Raw genomic sequence first — 14,223 nt, 5'->3', positions numbered from 1 at the left:
CGCCGCGCGGCCGAACGTCGCCGCGTACCTGCGCTCCGACCGGCGCTACAGGTACATCACGGTCCTCCAGCCCTACTTCCTCCTCCGCCACCTCGCCGCCTGTCGCGTCGCCCTCGCTGCGGCGGTGGTCGCGGCGCTGTATCGATGGTGTATTTTGTAAGTTCACAGGTCGTAACTTGAAGTGGATACCCTGGTCCGGAATGAAACACAAACTTTGAAGAAATCCTAGCGTCTAGAGGACTAGAGACAGCGTCTCTGGCAGAGACTCTGCATGCAACGTTTTGTCGCTCCGCGACGCCCGGCCGAGCCGCCGCCAGCTAACTTGCCAGCTCCTTTCACGCGCTCCTTTACGCACGCGCCGCGCCGCCTAGGGCGCGGCGACGGACGTCGCGAGGATGAGGCGCTCGATCTCGTCGTACTGGAAGTTGGGGAGGTCGAAGGTGATGGCCGCGAGGAACGCGGGCGCGGGCGCGAAGGCGCGCGCGGCCGCGTCCGCGGGCGCGTGGCGGCGGGCCCAGATGGCCGCGCCGCACTGGAGGAGCTCGAGGAGCCGGTTCGCGACGTCGGACCGCGTCCCACTGGGCACGGCGGCCAGCAGCTTCGCCGGGTCCCCGGGGAGGTCCGGGTCGAGCGTCGCGCGCGCCAATAGGAGCTGGCGGAGCCGCGCCATCCAGCGGAGGAGGTCCACGGCGACGTGGAGCTCGTCGAGCACGCGCCGGAGCCGCGCGTGCGCCGTGTCCGCGTCGTCGCGGAGCCGCCGGCGCCGCGCGCCGGGCGTGGCGCCGTCGTCGTCGTCGCCGTCGTGTTCGTCGCCGTCGCCGTCGCCGTCGTCCTCGTCGACGACGCGGTCGAGGTTGAAGAAGAAGCCGAGCTCGTCGTGGTGCCACTTCCACACGGCCGTCGGGTCCAAGTCGCCGTCCTCGCCGTAGGGCGCCTTGAGCAGCTCGCTGAGGCGCCGGTGGTGCGCCCGCAGGTCCGCCGCGCGCGACCCGTCGCCCGACGCGGCCAGGTCCGCCTCCCGCGCGAGCCGCGCGACGAAGGCCTCGGCGACGTCCCGCGCGGACGTTCCCGCGGGCGCCGCGGCGACGGGCGGCCAGAGCGCGGCCTCGTCGTCGAGGACCGTCGCGGGCGTCGGCCTCGGGCCGTCGGGCTCCTGCGCCGGCGCGTGGAAGTGGTCGCCGCGCTGGCACTCCGCGAGGAGGCTCCGGCCGCGGCCGTCGGACTTGGGGTCCCTGCGCTCGGACCGGCCGCAGACGACGGCCGCCGCGGCCGAGGTGAGGCGCCGCTGCTGCGTCGACTGCGTGTCCGCGACGTTCGACGCGTCGCCCGACGTGTCGCGCCGCGGCGGGTCGAGGCGCCAGAGGTGCGCGGCCGTCAACGCCTCGAGCTCCGCCTGCGAGAGCGACCGGCCGCCGCCCGCGCTCGGCGCGTCCGCGCCCGCGTCCGCGCGCCACGCCAACCCCGCCCCGATCAACGCCGTCGCGTCCGCCAACGGCTTCGGGAAGCAGGCGTTCGGGCTCTGCGTCGGCGCGGCCATCACGACCACCCCGCCGCACCGCTCCGCGCGGCACGCGCGCGCCGCCGCGACCAGCGACGCGACGAGCGGCGCCTGGCGCAGCGCCGCGGGCCGCTCGCCGTCGGCGCCGCCGCAGACGAGGGCGTCCGCGGCGTTGGCCCGCTTCCGCGCGAGCTTCGCGCCGCCCGTCGGGTCGCCGTCGGCCGTGTCGAGGACCGCCGCGAGGCTCAGGGGCCGCGCGCCGTACTCGCGCGTCGCGGCCTCGAGCACGGCGGCGGCCTCGGCCTCGGCGGCCTCCGACGCGCCCCAGACCCAGAGCACGGCGCAGTCCGTCGCCGCGGGCAGCGCCGCGGCCGCCGCGCGGAGGTGCGCGCGCGCGTCGTCGTCGCCGACGCGCGCCTCGAAGCGCACGCAGCACTCCCTCGACCCGAAGCGGCGGCACGCGGCCACCAGGTCCGCGACGCAGGCCGCGGCGTCGCCGCCCGGCGCGACGACGACCGTCGGGATGCAGGCGACGTGGCGCGCGGCGCAGCGCGCGGCGAGCGCGCCGCACGCGGGCGTCGACGTCCCGTCGGGTCGGAGCGCGGGGTCGGGCTCGCAGTCGACGTAGCCGTCGCCGCCGTCGGCGCTGTGCCAGGGGAAGGGCGCGGGCTCCGGGACCGCGGGCGCCCGGGGCGGCGGCGCGGCGCGGAAGCGGCGGCCGAAGAAGCCCCGCGTGTCCTCCCCGGCGTCGGCGTCGCCCGCGACGGGACCGCCCGCCGCGCGCGCGGCGTCGCCGTCGAACGCGTCCATGCCCGCGCCGTCGCAGAGCACGAAGAGCGCGTTGAGGCGCCAGGACGCGAGGCGCCGCGCGTCGTCGTCGACCTGCGCGGCCCGCGGCGCGGCGGCGCCGCGGACGTCGACGAGGCCCGCGCGGACGGAGGCGTCGGGCCCGTCGTCGATGGCCAGCGCGGGCAGCTTGAAGACCGTCGACGACCCGCCGGCCTCCGTCGCGCAGGACGCGTGGAAGCGCAGGAGCTGCGCGAGCGTCGACGCGCCGTGCTTGAGCCCCGCGGCGTCCGCGCCGACGACGGCGGCCGCGCCGCGCGCGACGAGGATCCGGTAACTCTCGGGCCCGCCCGTGGACCGCGCGCAGAGCCGGAAGCTCACGTCGTGGGGCTCGCCCAGCGGGCCCACGACGACGGCGAAGCGCGCGCCGATCTCCACCCGTAAAGTGCGGAGCGCGGACGCGTACGCCGCCTCGGCGGTGTCCGGATCTTCGACGCCGACGACGATCGACGGCCCGCCGAGCCTCAGGTCCGGCGCGCCCCGCAGCAGGCGGCAGCGCCGCGGCGGCGGCCAGACGAGGGGCGCGCGGCACCGCGCGGCGCCGTCGGCGCCCTCCGCGGGCCGCGGCGCCGCGGCCGGCGCCGCGGCCGGCGCCGCGGCCGCCTTCTTCGGCGGCGGCTCGGGCGCGGCGCAGGCCGCCTGGACGTCCGGCTTCGTCGCGAGGTCGCAGGCGCGCTTGCCCGCGTTCGTGCCCTCGGCGACGGCGAGGGCGACGTCCGCGCCCGCGGCGACGAGCTTCTCGACGCACTCCCCGTGGTTGGCCTTCGCGGCCTCGTGGAGCGGCGTGACGCCGTCGTCGTTGAGCGCGTCCGCGGCGACGCCGGCGGCCAACAACGCCTCGAGGGGCGCGACCTGGCCGAAGGACGCGGCCCAGTGGAGCGGGCCGTCGCCGCCGAAGGGCGCGCAGTCGCTGAGGAGCGGCGACGGTCCGAGGAGCGCGAGGCACTTCTCGACGCGCGACACGTCGCCGAGCGCGACCTGCTGCATGAGCTCCGCGTGCGCCGCCGCGCGGCAGGGCGTGCCGTCCCTGAGCCAGGCCGCCGGCGCGGCCACGGGCGGGTACGCGCCCACCCTCAGCAGCGCGCGCACGGCGTCGACCTTGCCGTGGTCGCACGCGACCTGCAGGAGGTGCGCGCCCGCGTCGTTCGTCGCGTCGCCGAGGACGCGGCCCAGGTCGACGGGGTCGCCGGGCGCCTCGAGCTTCTCCTGGAGCGACTTCGCCGCCGACGCGACGATGTCCGCGCGGCCGTACTCCGCCGCCGCGAAGAGTACGCGCAACTCCTCCGGCGGGCCCGGCTCCTCCTTCGTCTCCTCGTCGCTTAACGGCTCCTCCGACTCGCTGTCGGACATGGTCGGCGGCGGCGCGGTGGTGCGCTCGCTGTCGTCGCGGCGCCAACAGCGGAGTGCGATCGCGGCGCGGAGATGCGGCGCGGGCTCCAGGTGGAGGCAATCTTGCTGCGCAAGTGCACCCAGGATGCCACAATCGATTGGCTGCCCCGGACCCACGATGGCCGCGTCTACGACTGGTTCTCGGCTGCCCGCACCCACGATGGCCGCGTCTCGCGTCGTGCTCGTCGCGCTCGCCGCACGGCCGGCGCTCGCCGCCGTCGCCGGCGGCTACCCGAGCGGCCCGTCGCGCGTCGCGCCGGCGATCGTGGGCAACTGGGGCGATGCCTGGACCGTGCTCTGGCCCTTCTTCGCCGTCTGGCTGGGCACGGCGCTCGCCGTCGCGTATTACGCGCTCGGCAAGGCCCTGCGGGCGCGGCAGAAGCCGCTCTCGAAGACGCCGGTCAAGGCGCGCCGGTCGTCGACGGTGACCGTCGCCCCGCCGCAGGAGAACTTTAGCACCGCGCAGGACGTCGCGGGCGCGACGCGGCGCAAGAGCGCGTCCTCCGTGGACCTCGAGGGCGTCGAGCTCTCGCCGACGCGGAACCCCGTCCTGGACGACGCGGTCGACGACGAGGCGCCGGCCGCCGCGCCGGAGAAGATCGAGATGCGCGGGCTCCGGGAGACCAAGGCCGGCACGGCGGCCTACGTTATGTGCCTCGCGACGACGGCGTCGCTCTTCGCGCTCGTGATCCTCTGCATCGTCGACTACTACGTGGACTGCCAGATGAAGGGCATCGACAACTTGTGCTTTTACGGCAAGTACCCCATCTTCGGCAACTACGCCGAGAATTCGCGCGTCTTCTTCGCGGCGTGGTTCGCGCTGAACGTCTGGCTCGCGGTCGCCTTCTTCTTCAAGAACGACCTGCGCGACTTCTTCCGCGAGCCCTGCGCGCTCGACGACGCCAAGCTCGTACGGGTCTGGATCGCGGACGAGGAGGAGCAGCTCAACGCGGAGTCGTCGGCGCTCGTCCGCGGCGCGCGCGCGGTCCAGAATTGGCTCCAGGGCGACGCGCCGCCGGGCCACGGCGCGACGGTGCCCGTGCTCGCGCTCGAGGCGGCGGAGGCGGCGCTCGCGGACCCGTCGGACCTCGCGGAGTGCGGCGTGAACCTGACCTGCGACGGGTCCTGCGGTCTAGGCGTGGGGCTCAAGCTCTCCCTCAAGGGGACCTACGAGCGCGTCACCCGGGCCTGCGAGGACCACTTCGCCGGTCCCCCCGCGGGCCGCAAGTACGTCGTCGTCGAGGCGACGCGCTACGTCTTCGACGGGTCCCGCTTCGAGCGGGCGCGCGTCGACGTGCCCACGCGCTTCCAGGGCCTCGACGCGCTCCTCCAGCGCGGCGGTTTGACGCCGTCGGAGGCCGCGGACCGGCTCGTCTACGGCGGGCCCAACGCCATCGCGTTCCGCGTCGACACGTGGCTCGAGAGCCTCACGAACGAGTTCGTCAGCGTTTACTATTTGTACCAATTGGCGTCCTACCTCGTCTGGTTCTGGTTCTCCTACCTCGTCGTCGGCTGCCTCCTCGGCTCCGTGGTCATCGCGTCCGCGGCGCTCAACATCGCCATCGCGAGAGCCAACCAGCGGACCATCGCGGAGCTGACGAAATCCGTCGGCGACGTCGACGTCGTCCGCGACGAAGCTCGCCGGCGCGAACAGCTGGTGGTTTTTAGGGGACAACTGGGAGTCGACGGTCGTCTTCGTCGTCGTCGCGTTCCAATACCTGTCGTCGTCCGCGATCTTCTCGCTGGGCAGCAAGTACCGCCAGCCCATCTGGGAGAACAAAACGATCGTCGCCATGTGGGTCGGCTTCGCGGCCTTCCTCACCTTCCTGCTCCTCTCGCCGCAGAACGCCGTCACGGAGCTCTTCCACATCGCGTCGCAGCCCTTCAACGAGGAGGGCACGGCGTCGCCCGTGTGGGAGGACTACCAAGAGAAGAAGGCGTCCCGGCGCCTCGAGGACGCGACGCTCGCGCCGACGCCGCCGCCGGGCGACGCCGCGACGTCGCCGGGCATGTCCTTCGGCCTGCGCTTCGAGCTCTTCGCCCTCGTGTTCCTCGGGCTCGCCGTGAATCTGGCCTTCGAGAAGGTCGTCATCCAGGGGCCCGTGAACGTGTGGTGCCGCAAGTTCTTCAGCTACGACGACCGCGTGCCGCCGCGCCTCTGAGAGAGGCGGCGATGCAGAGACGCCGAAGGAGAACGGCCCCAGGGTTAGGAGTAGAGGTAGGAACGGGGACACCCACCTGCGGGCCGTATATGCCCCGCTCGGAGAGCGGTTCCAAGAGGTCCTTGGACCGAGCGCAGCGCTCTGGAGCCTCTCTGGCCCAGGGCTTGGCCATGTCTTGGCCCCGGGGGGGTCCGCAGGCGGGGGCAGGCGTTCCTCGCTCTCGTGACGCAAGCGTGCGCAAGCCCTCCGCGCCGCGCGCACGCCGTTCGAGCTAAGGCACCGCTGTGATGGGCGCGTCGCTATCGGGCTTCGTAGCCAAGGCGCCGGCGCCGCCCGCCGAAGCGCCGCCGGCGACGAAGCGGCCGCGCCCCGCCTCGGGGAAGGATGCGTCCTTCACCCGCGTCCTCGAGGCAGAGAACAACGTGACCACGATCCTGGCCTTCGCCGGCTACCGCACCGTGCTCACGCTCGAGACGCTCTGCCCGCGCGCGCGGCGCGTCGTTCGCGGCGCGCGCGTCGAATTGGACGTGTCGCAAGAGACCGACCTCACGCTCGCCACCATGATCGCCATGCGCGGCGAGCTCTTCGAGGCGCGGCGCGCGGGCGTCTTCAAGGACGTCGAATACACGTTCGAGTTCAACTACGACGACTGGAGCCACCGCGCGGCCGACGTCGTCTACCGCGGCGACCGCCCGCTGCTGCTGTCGCCGCCGCCGCGCGGCGCGGCCGTCGACGGGCTTCGTGGCGGCGCGGACTGCGACAAGGCGCGGTCGGCGTGCGCGGTCGCGGCCGTGGACCGCCGCCGCGCGGCCCTCCTGTCGATCGGCTTCGTGTCGGTCGAGCTCGGCACCAAGAGCGGCGACGGCGGGCGTGGCGTCGGTGCGATGTGCAGTCTCGCGCATCGACATCTTTCCCAACCTATTGAGACTCGGTACCGGCGCGACAAACAGGCCGTACCGGCGGAGCTTCTGGATGCGATGGGTGGCATCCATTGCCCGCGACGCCTCGTGGAAGCGGCCGAGCGCCGCGAGGCCCCGCTTCAGGAGGAGGACCACGCCACGCGGGTGCATCTGGACCGAGCGATCCGGCAGGCCGCGCGTGCTTCCGTGGTCCTGGACGAGCCCTCGCTCCGACGGATTCTGGTGCTTACCTGGAAATACATGTCTGAGAACGGCTGGCCGGCTCTCTCCGAAGCCGTTTTCGAGCAGGAGGTCTGCGGACCGGCGGGTGTCGGCGCGACCGCCGCGGTCTGGGAGGAGGTGAGGACTGGGGTGCTCCTGCCGCTCACGGCCGTGTACACGCCCGTGGGATCGACCTCGCAGCGAGCCGAGGGCGATGTTCGATGCGGGGACGTCGTTCGCGTCGCATGCTACCACTGGTTTTGGCCAGCAATATCGGCTTTTGCCCTGACTTCACTCGCGCGCGACGCTGCGCTCTGCTTCAGCCAGACGCACTCCGTTGCGGCGTCGACCTTTGAAACCTTTGTGATCCGACAAGAGAACAAGAACTTCAAGAATAGCAACGGAGTTTGGTCCGCCGCGCTCGCCGTCCTTGACGATCTGGCGACTCGGCGTGACGGTGAGCCGTCCGACGAGGCCGGCAAGCAGCGCTGGCAAGCAGCGATCCAGCCTCTCCTCGGCGCCGAGCGCCTTCACACGCTCGCCGTGAACGACGAGGTTGAGTTCGCCGTCGGCGACCCGGACGGGATCCCCGTCGAAGACGATCTCGAGTGGACCCGCGGGACAATCGTCCGCATCGTCAAGCACAAAGCGGTCGTCCGCGTCGGCGAGGACGAGCGCGAGGTCTACTTCGGTCAACTACGTCTCGTCGAGGAGCGCCCGTGCCCCGCGGTCGTCCTGTTGGCGCACGCCGTCGCGGACCACCGCAACGGCCTCGTTCGCATGCTCATGAACTCCGAGCGCATGTCGCTCCCTCTGTCTTACGTCGTCGGCGAGCCCGGCAAAGCCATCTCCGTTCGGACGGACAAGCGTTGCACGGCTTTGGACCACGCGATCGTCTCGAAGAACTTTGTCGCTATCGGGATGTTTTGGGCTGCGTACGCGGAACCTGCCCCCGAGGACTACGGCGGCGCGTGGCGCGCTGTTCTAGCTACTTCCCGCTCTCTCGTCAAGGCCCTAGATCGTGATGCCGATTGGTCTCCGACCGAACAAGTGAGCTTCAAATGTGCGCTTCGTGCTGCTCCAGGCCCTTACCGTGAGCACCTCAACGCGTGGCGCGCCTTCGAAGTTCAGACACGGAATGCTGAGAATATATTAGGGGATGCTGCAAAGTCGACTGTGCGCGCGTCAACACTCGCTGTCATCAACGACGACATCGATGGCGTGCGTAGAATGCTGGGTCGTTGCTTATATGCTGTGGGCCGCGCTCACATGATCTCAAGGCCGTGGCAGGTGATTTCTTTGCTCTGGCGCACGGGTCCGACAGCACCGTCTGATCCGCGCGACTCGGCGTTAGCTGCATACGAGATCACTCTTCGAGTCATGCTGATGTGGGCATGCAAATGCGGCCGCCTCGAAATTCTTCGAGAAATCTTGCGTCCACCGATACCCTTTCCTTTGAAAAACACATGGATGATGGCGCTCATTAGCATCGCGGAAGGTCACACGCGCTGCCTCGAACTCCTCCTGTCATCCAGCACTTCGCGTCAAGGCATTCTGTCGTGCTTCGCCCCCGATGCGCCGTCCGTACTTCGACAGCACGGAGAGCAGATCGTACTACAAGCGGTCGACTTTGGCGACAGCGCGGCCATTGACTCGCTTCGGCTCGCGGGCGTACCGTTGGTGTTCCACGACACGACGAATGTTATTTTTCATCCCTTAGAAGACGCATGTCGCTTGGGACAGCCAGAATCTGTCAGGGCCAGTGTCTCGCCTACGTAGCCTCGTCCGGAGCCTACGAACCTATGACCTACGCGCCCTCGCAGGTCCGCGCCCTGCTACGCGATCCACAGGTGTGCGCGTCAGTTCAAGAACGACGCTCGGAGTGTTTTCACTTCGCTGCAGACAATGGTAACGCGGCCTGCCTGGCCGTGCTTTTTGAAAAGTTCACTATTGCGCAAGCAAAAACTAACCCCCATGAAGTCTTTGGAACGAGCCCGATCCTCACTCTAGCGGCGGCTAGCAACGACTTGGCAACGGTCCAGATTTTGCTGGGTCAGCCAGGAATTGACGTCGATGAGAGACCTCCTGGGCTGAAGAGCGCGTTGAGTGTGGCGGGTTCGAACCTGAACTATCTCATCGCTTCCGCGCTTCTTGCGCGAGGCGCGGTCGACGGTCTTCCGAAACCCTCGCGGGATTTTGATGATGTCCTTGACTACGCCTTAGACTCGAAGAAACGTGGGTGTGTGAGCTTCGTGCGTCTTATCTTACGCGAAAGGCAGCGATTTACGCTGGACCTCATCGGCTACGTCAAACGGCACTGGGTGCGCGACGGCCCTCTGGCAGCTTTCCTCGACGACGATGCGAACTTAGTATCGCAGCCTGATGATAAAGGATTGACGCCGCTCCACATTTACGTTTACCATGCCACTATTGGAAACAAGTCATTCAGCAAAAAATTCCGCATGTTTGAATGCATTGAGCTTCTCATCGTTCGCGGCGCTGATCTCGACGCGAAAACGACCTCGTCTATTACGACAGATTCAGAAGACTATCTTTTTTGCGGCGCCAATCACCCCGTCCAATCTGGCATGACTCCGATGGATATTGCACGCGACTGTGGTGTCGCAGATCGACGGCCAACAGTCATCGCCGCCGTCGAGGCTGCCGTCAAAAAGCGCGATGCGGCGCCCACCATGACGTAACGCTACAAGTACTAACCCGAAGCTAGCTAGGTAGTAAAACATTACGTAAGCTTGGGCGCGCCCCCGAGCGACGAGAGGCCCGGGCCCGCGTCGCCCTCGTCGTTCTCGTCGCCCTTGCGCTCCTTCTTCTTCGCCTTGGCCTTGGACTTGCGGCGCTCCTTGCGTAGCATGGGGTCCTCCTCCTCCTCCATGGCCTGCTTCTTCTTCTTCTTGCGGCCGTCGTAGAGGAGCATCTCGAAGGCCTCCCAGCCGAAGAACGGCGACGCGCGCGCGTAGGCGACGCGGACCGCGCGCGCGTCCGCGTCCGTGAGCCCGCCGCAGCCCAGGGACACCAAGGCGTCCTTGAGCTGGGGCTGGCTCAGGCGCCGGAGCACCTGGGCCTCCGCGGGCGGCGCGTGGCGCATGCAGAGCTGCGTCCAGAAGTCGCCGTCGGTCTCGCCGCTCTCCTTGCAGGCCTTGACCGCGAGGCGGCTCGCCTTGGCCTTGAGCTTCGACGTCTTCGTCGGGTTCAGCCAGGAGCAGAAGGTGACGTAGTCGATGCGGTCGGGCACGCCCCAGATGGCCTGGACGAGGCCCCAGTCCGCGCCGTCGAGATCTAAATCCCTCGTCTTCTTCGCGACCTTCTCCAGCGTGCTCCGGAACTTCTTCAGCGAGATGTGGCCCTCGGCGTCGGCGTCGTACTTCGCGAAGAGCTGCTCCTCGAGGCGCGTGACGTCGTACTTGGTGGCGGACACGACCGCGCGCACGGACCGCCACAGGGTGCCCAGGCCCTCGCCGCCGGGCACCTGGCCCCGCGCGAAGACCGCGGCGTCCTGGGGCGGCACGGCGCCGTCGCCGTCGATGTCGACGGCCGTGAGGAGCGCTTCCAGGACCGCCGGCGTCGGGTCCTCGAGGCCGCGCTTCTTCACGAGCCGCCGCAAGCCCGCGGCGGACACCTTGCCGTCCTCGGCGTCCGCGAGGCCCGCGAGGGCCGCCTCGAGGTCCTCCATGCCGCCGAGCGCCGCGCGGATGGCCTCGACGGCGCCGTCGATCCGGGCCACCTCCTCCGCGGTCGGCCGCGGGTCCGGCTCGTCGCGCGGGCTCGGCTTCGGCGGCGCGTCCTCGCGCGACTTGCGCCGCTCGCGGCGGCCGCTCTCGGGCCGCGTCTTCGCGCCGCGCGCGGCCGTCGACGGGTCGAACTCCTCGCGCACGGGCTCGGGCTCCTGGGGCTTTTCCTCGGGCTTCTTCTTCTTCGGCTTGTCCGGCTTCTTCAGCGCCCACGGCGACGCGACGTACTCGATCTCCGCGTCCTCCTCGGGCTCGGGCTCGGGCTCGGGCGGCTTGACCTTCTCCGGCTCGACGAAGCGCTTGTTGTGCTTCTTGCCCTTCAAGGGGCGCACGGTCTTCCGCGCGGGCCGGTCGGCGTCGTCGTCGCCGTCGTCCGCGGCCTTGGCGGGCGCGCCGGCCTCGTCCGCCTCCGCCGGCGCGTCGCCCGCGAGGGCCGCCTCGGCGAGGTCGTTGGCGACGCGCTTCGCGACGACGGCGAGGAGCTTCGCGTGGCCGCGGCGGACGTTCGGCAGTGCGAGCGCGTCCTCCTCCGTGAGCGTCGACAGCGCCTCGAGCGTGTCGAAGCCGTCCTCGACGAGCGCCGGCGCGCAGGGCGCGAGCGACGCGTAGCCGTGGGCCGCGAAGTAGTCCACGAGCTTGCCCGCGGCGTTCTTCTCGCGCGGCGCCTCCTTCTTCGGCTTGTGCTCGACCTTCTCCCGCTCCTTGGCCGTGTACTTCATGAGCTGCTTGTACGCCAGGCTCGGCGCCTCGGGCTCCGGCTCGGGCTCCGGCTCGGGCTCGGCCTCGGAGATCTTCGCGGGCTCGACGGGCGCGAGGCGGTCGCCGCGGATCTTCTCGCCCTTGGTCGCCTTGTTGAAGCCCTTGAACTTGAAGGTCTGGAAGCGGCCCCGGGGCGCGCCGACCTCGGCGAAGGGCTCCTTCTCGTGGTCCGGCACGACGATGGGCGCCGGCGCCGCGTCCGCGGCCTCGTGGTCCTCCTCGCCTCTTCGCGGCAGGCGCGGGGCCCGTGTAGACGACGCCCTGGTACTGCGATGCGTTGTTCCGCGACGGTTCCTCGGTCCGTTCTTCGGTCTGCGCCGCCGCGGCGGGCTCGGGCTCGGGCTCGGGCGCGGCTGCGGTCTGCGCCACCGCCGCGGGCTCCGCCGCCGCGGGCTCGTCGAAGTCGGGCTCGTCGTAGGCGTCGTTCTCGTCCTCGTCGTCCGCGTCCTCCGCCGGCGGCGCCTTCGTCGGGGTCGCCTGCGCCGCCGCCTCCGGCTGCTGCTTGGGCTTGGGCGCCGCGGGCTCGGCTGCCGCCTTGGGCGCCGCGGGCTCGGCCGCGGGCTCTTGGGGCGCCGCGGGCTGAGCTGCCGCTGGTTTGATCGCCGCGGGCTGAGCCGCCGCGGGCTGTGGCGCCGCGGGCTTGGCCGCCGCGGGCTGTGGCGTCGCGGGCTTGGCCGCCGCGGGCTGTGGCGCCGCCGGCTCGCTCGCCGCGGGCTTGGTCGCCTCGGGCTTAGCTACCGCGGGCTCCGACGCCGGCTGTTTGGACGCCGCCGGCTTGGTCGCGGAGGGCTCGGGCGCCGGCTTGGCCGCCGCGGGCTCGGGCGCCGGCTGTTTGGGCGCCGGCGGCTTCGCGGGCTCGGGCGCGGGCGTCGTGATCTCGGGCGCCGCGGGCTCGTCGAAGTCTTCCTCGGCCTCCTCGGGCTCCGGCTCCGCCGCCGCCGCCGGCTCGGGCTCCGGGGGCTCGTCGTCCGCGCGCGGGCTGTCGAAGGCCGTCTCGTCCGCGCCGCCGGCCATGAGCGCGTCGTCGTCGGCGTCGTCCGGCGGCGTTTCGGCGGCGGGCGCGTTGTAGACGTTGTTGAAGAGGGCCGCGGCGCCGCCGTTGCGCTTCGCCTCGACGAACTGGGGCACGTCCGGGAGCTTGGGCCGCGCGTCGGGCGCGGGCCGGTTGTCGCCGTCCCAGTCCCAGGGCAGCTCGCCGTCCTCGGGCCAGGGCGCCGACGGCGCGTCCTCGAGCGTCTTCCGCGCGTCCGCGGCGCTGAAGGCGCCGACGGCGCCGAGGAACTCGTCGACGCGCCTCTTGACGTAGGACTCGGACGGCCACGTGCGCCGCGCGATCTTGGAGAAGACGACCTTCGTTCGCGGCCCCGCGTCCGCGTCCGTGACGACGGCGACCTGGACCTCCAGCGCGCCGACGCGATTCTTGTCGCCGCTGTTCGCCGGCGATTCCACGAGCGACACGACGGACGCCGCGCGGACGCCCCACGCGCCCAGCGCGTCGAGCGCCGCCCGCGCGGCCTTGTCGGCCTCCGCGGCGTAGCGGCTCGGGTCGTGGCGCGTCGACAGCTGGCGCCCGCGGTTCGGGATGGCCTCGACGGTGACGAGCGCGTCCCAGCGCCGGAGCTTCTTGTAGGCCTTCCACGTCCGCGGCTCGTTCGCCGGCGACTTCGACGGGTCGAAGGGCCGCCGCGGCTCGATGGCCGCGGCGCCCTTGAAGTCGCCGGCGGCGAGGAGCCGGCCGTACTTGCCGCCGCTCTCGATCTTCTGCCAGCGCGCGCAGCGGTCGACGTAGTGGCGCGCGGACTGCTGCAGCGCCGTCGTCGGGTAGCCCGCGGGCACCTTTTTCGGCGGCGACGCGGGCGGTGGCCGCTCGTAGGGCTTGGCGCCCGCGGCCACGAGGCGCGCGGCGGAGGCGTCGGTCCACTTGGCCTTGGCCTTGTTGACCTTCAGACTGCCGTTCTTGCCGACCTCGAGGCCGAGCTCGGACATCGTGGTCGCGTGCTTGCTCGTCGACGTGACCTTGAACGCGAGCGACGCCTCGTAGTCCTTGGCGTTGACGCGGTGGCCCGTCGACGCGTCGTAGGTCGACGGCGCCGGCGGCTTCTTCTGCTTGTGGACGACGACGCGGAAGACGGGCGCCGCGCCCCCGGCCTCCGCGGGCTGGTCGCCCGCGGCCGCGACCGCGCGGACGTGGCGCAGCGCCGCGCCGACGGCGACGGGGCGCACGGTCTGGGGCTCCTTCTCCTCGAAGCGGTCGTCCCAGGCGCGCACGGGGCCGTGGGCCTTGGCCTTGGCCCTGCGCCGCTCCGCGACCGGGCTCGCGGGCCGGTAGACGCGGCGCGGCGCGCTCCGCGGCCGCTGCTTCTTCTTCCGCTTCGCCGCGGGCTTCGCCGACGCGGCGCCCGCGCGCCGCTCGCCGCGCTCGCGCTCGTCGAGGCGCGCCTCGAGGCTCGCGATCTTCGCTAAAAGCGCGTCCATGGCCTCGTCGCGCTCGGGGCTCGACTCCGCCGCGGCGACGACGGCCGGCGACCGCGCGGACGCCGACGCGGACTGGGGCCGCGGGCCGGCGCGCGCCGCGGCCTTGGCCGCGGGCGCCGACGCCGCGAAGGCCGACGCGGGCGTCGACGCGGACGGCTCGAGGCGCCGCGCGGCCGCGGGCTCGTCCTGGCGCCGCGTCTTCGCGGACTGGGGCCGCGGCGCCT

General features: G+C 71.5%; 3 protein-coding genes across 3 annotated transcripts in view; 1 reads left to right on the top strand and 2 right to left on the bottom strand.

Annotated features, from left to right (window-relative positions):
* Positions 1–367: 367 nt before the first annotated feature.
* Positions 368–3,694, bottom strand: AURANDRAFT_64822 (hypothetical protein; the record flags this gene model as incomplete). Its single annotated transcript, XM_009039580.1, has 1 exon — positions 368–3,694. One exon carries the CDS (start codon positions 3,692–3,694, stop codon positions 368–370), a length of 3,327 nt encoding a protein of 1,108 aa, XP_009037828.1.
* A 763-nt stretch (positions 3,695–4,457) lies between these two features.
* On the top strand, positions 4,458–9,110 carry AURANDRAFT_64821 (hypothetical protein; the record flags this gene model as incomplete). The annotated part of the gene is made up of 6 exons (XM_009039865.1): positions 4,458–5,357; positions 5,416–5,877; positions 6,306–6,774; positions 7,285–7,939; positions 8,840–8,866; positions 9,059–9,110. The coding sequence occupies 6 exons, from the start codon at positions 4,458–4,460 to the stop codon at positions 9,108–9,110; spliced, it is 2,565 nt and encodes an 854-aa protein (XP_009038113.1).
* A 649-nt stretch (positions 9,111–9,759) lies between these two features.
* AURANDRAFT_64820 (hypothetical protein) overlaps positions 9,760–14,223 on the bottom strand; it is a gene marked incomplete at both ends in the record, with an annotated part of 5,762 nt that continues 1,298 nt past the window's right edge. Inside the window, 2 exons of the mRNA XM_009039579.1 lie at positions 9,760–11,791; positions 11,814–14,221. Of these exons, the coding sequence (XP_009037827.1) occupies positions 9,760–11,791; positions 11,814–14,221 (4,440 nt within the window). The remainder of the gene's footprint in view (positions 11,792–11,813; positions 14,222–14,223) is intronic.

Source organism: Aureococcus anophagefferens (assembly GCF_000186865.1).
Source record: "Aureococcus anophagefferens unplaced genomic scaffold AURANscaffold_12, whole genome shotgun sequence".
Classification (NCBI taxonomy): Eukaryota; class Pelagophyceae; order Pelagomonadales; family Pelagomonadaceae; genus Aureococcus; species Aureococcus anophagefferens.
This window is presented reverse-complemented; position numbering and strand designations above follow the sequence as displayed.